We start from the raw sequence: 2901 nt of genomic DNA on the forward strand, positions 1-2901 counted from the left end.
CACTTTCTCACTATCCGCCTTGGATGTTTCCTTTATAACTGATAGGTTCAATCTCAAGTGCATTTCTCAAAGCTTAATAAATTGAAGTTCTTGGGATTGAGCTCCAATTCATTCTTTTCCAATGTCGGTCCAATTGGGTACCTCCATTCCAGTCCGGATCTTGAAGTAGGTTCATGTCATCCGGTCCTACTTTTCCAGCTTGGCTAAGAACACAAAAAGAAGTTACATCGCTTGATATCTCCAATGCCAAGATCTCGATTCCATACCAAATCGGTTCTGGGATATTTCCTCCAACTTTATCCTTTGTTAAATGTTTCTTTTAATCAGTTACATGGCCAGCTAAAAAATCCTTTGACTGTAGTTCCTTGAGCTCCAACTTTCTAGAAGGACCAACTCCCCTTTCCACTTTTGAGATTGAGTTGCTAGAACTCTCCAACAATCGTTTTTCAGGTCCTATTCCAGAAAAACTTGCTCAATCCATGCCAAACTTGGTCTTCCTCTCTCTTTCAGGTAACCAATTGACTGGAGATATCCCTGTCTCTATAGAAGCTATGGTGTCCCTTGTGGTCCTTGATCTTTCAGTAATGACTTATCGTAGCATTCCTTCAAGCATTGGGAATTGCTCTTTCCTAAATGCAATGGATCTTAGCTTCAACAAATTGTCCGGGGAGATTCCATTGTCTTTTAGTCAATTAAATCAGCTCAGGTCACTTCATCTGAGCAATGATAAACTTACAGGAAGCCTTACATCATCTTTTCTAAATTTATCAAACTTGGAGACTTTGGATCTTGGTAACAACAGATTATCGTGTGAAATTCCACCATGGATTGGAAGTGGTTTTGCAGACCTTAGAATTTTGAGCTTAAGGTCAAATGCATTTTTTGGTGAAATTCCTTCCACTCTGTCAAATTTAAGCTCACTGCAGGTCCTTGACCTTGCTAAAAACAATTTGGCTGGAAGCATTCCAGTCACTTTTGGAGATTTTAAAGCCATGTCTCTGGAACAGTACATAAATGAATATCTACCGTATGGGAAATACAGAGGCGTTTACTATGAAGAAAGCTTGATTGTGAATGTAAAAGGTGGGGCTCCGAAGTATACAAAAACTCTTTCCTTGGTCACTAGTATAGACCTTGCCAGCAACAACTTACATGGAGAGTTTCCTAAAGAAATCACAAAATTGGTGGGCTTAGTGGCTTTGAACTTGTCAAAGAACCAAGTCATCGGTCAGATTCTTGGAAGCATTTCAAACTTGCGGCAAATTTCTTCTCTTGATCTTTCGCACAATAGGCTCTCAGGTGCAATTCCTTCCAGCATGTCTACATTATCATTTTTAGGTTATTTGAATTTGTCCGACAATAACTTCTCAGGCATGATCCCTTATATGGGGCATGTGACAACTTTTGATGCATCATCTTTTGATGGGAACTCTGGTCTTCGTGGAGCTCCACTAGTCCTCAAATGCCCTGGTTATGATTCAGATGGAGGAGGAGGTTCCATTGTAGAAGACAGTAGTGATGTTTTCAGTGACATGTGGTTTTACTTGAGCATTGGCTTGGGATTTGCAGTAGGTATTTTAGTTCCTTTTCTGATTTTTTCTATCAGAAAACCTTGGAGCCATGCCTACTTCTTGCTTGTGGACAAAATCGTTGGATGGACTACTATATTTGGCCCGCAAAGCGCTACTGCTTCGTGAATCGTTGCAATTTCCAAGCCTAATTTCATTAAGTGCTTTAGTGCAAATCCGGTGGAAGTGAGTTTCATATAAAATAAAGGCATGTAATTCATCTGGTCTTGTCCTACTCTGTTGCATAACATAATCTCTTTTAGCTTCAAGCATTGTGTAACATATTAGTGAATTTGCATCAATTCATGGTAGACAAGATGTTTCACCTTCATTTTAGCTTCAAGCACTCAATAAAGATCTCTTCTTACATCTTTATCTCTCAATTCCTTAGCAGTGGGGAGATAAATAAGGGGTCCAGGACCAATTTCTTAATGAGTAACATTCAAATCCATTTCACATATGGTAAAATAAGATCTGCAGCAAAATATAGTCACACTTCTCAAATCTCAATAATTTTGTTTCCAAAGAACATATTCCCCCTCTTTGAAAACTAGAATTTTGTAAGAATTCAATTCAATTGGTTTATTTTTTTTTATCAATTCTCATATTTTGCATGAAATACTTCAATTAATTTTTATTTTAAAAAAAATAAATATAAACATGATTGTGTATTTATTTTTCTTGTAAATCTATATCTATATATATATATAAAGTAGAGTGTTATTCTCAAGGAAATGATATGTGACACTTTTCTCGAAAAACTTACCACGTGTCACCTTCCATAAATGCTCTCCTCTATACTAATTATTATTTAGGTTTTTTTTTATTTCTCTTTTAATTATTATTGTTATTTACAATATTACCTTAACATTTATGATTTAAATTATTATTTTTATTAAAATTTAATTTTTAAAATCGTACCGAATTAAATCATGAAACCAAATTATAAATTTTAGAAACCGAACTAAAATAGATAAAAAATCAAATCGAACCGAACAGCTCTATTTTGGTTCGGTTTGGTTCAAACCGATCGGTTTTGATCTTTGATTATTTTTTAATTTAGACTTGATTTTCAAATTATTTGGTCTAATTTTGACCTTGGTTTGAACCTAATAACTATTAATCAATGAAATTAAACAATTTATATATATATAATTACATATAATTCATAAATTTCTCATAAAAATAAATCAATTCAAAAATCAATAAAATTATTCGGTTCGATTTGATCGAATTTTTTCTCTTCAAAATCGAACCGAACCAAAATAACTAAAATTTTTATAATACAAAACCGAATCAAATTATTTTAAAATTAAACCGAATTACCGAATTA

At 34.2% G+C, this 2901-nt stretch overlaps 1 protein-coding gene across 1 annotated transcript; it reads left to right on the plus strand.

Annotated features, from left to right (window-relative positions):
- Window positions 1–479: 479 nt before the first annotated feature.
- LOC131172833 (receptor-like protein EIX1) lies at window positions 480–1697 on the plus strand. Its single transcript, XM_058134367.1, has one exon. The coding sequence runs from the start codon at window positions 480–482 to the stop codon at window positions 1695–1697; it is 1218 nt and encodes a 405-aa protein (XP_057990350.1).
- Window positions 1698–2901: the final 1204 nt, after the last annotated feature.

The sequence above is a fragment of the Hevea brasiliensis genome, chromosome 14 (genome assembly GCF_030052815.1).
Source record: "Hevea brasiliensis isolate MT/VB/25A 57/8 chromosome 14, ASM3005281v1, whole genome shotgun sequence".
In the NCBI taxonomy this organism is placed as follows: domain Eukaryota; kingdom Viridiplantae; phylum Streptophyta; class Magnoliopsida; order Malpighiales; family Euphorbiaceae; genus Hevea; species Hevea brasiliensis.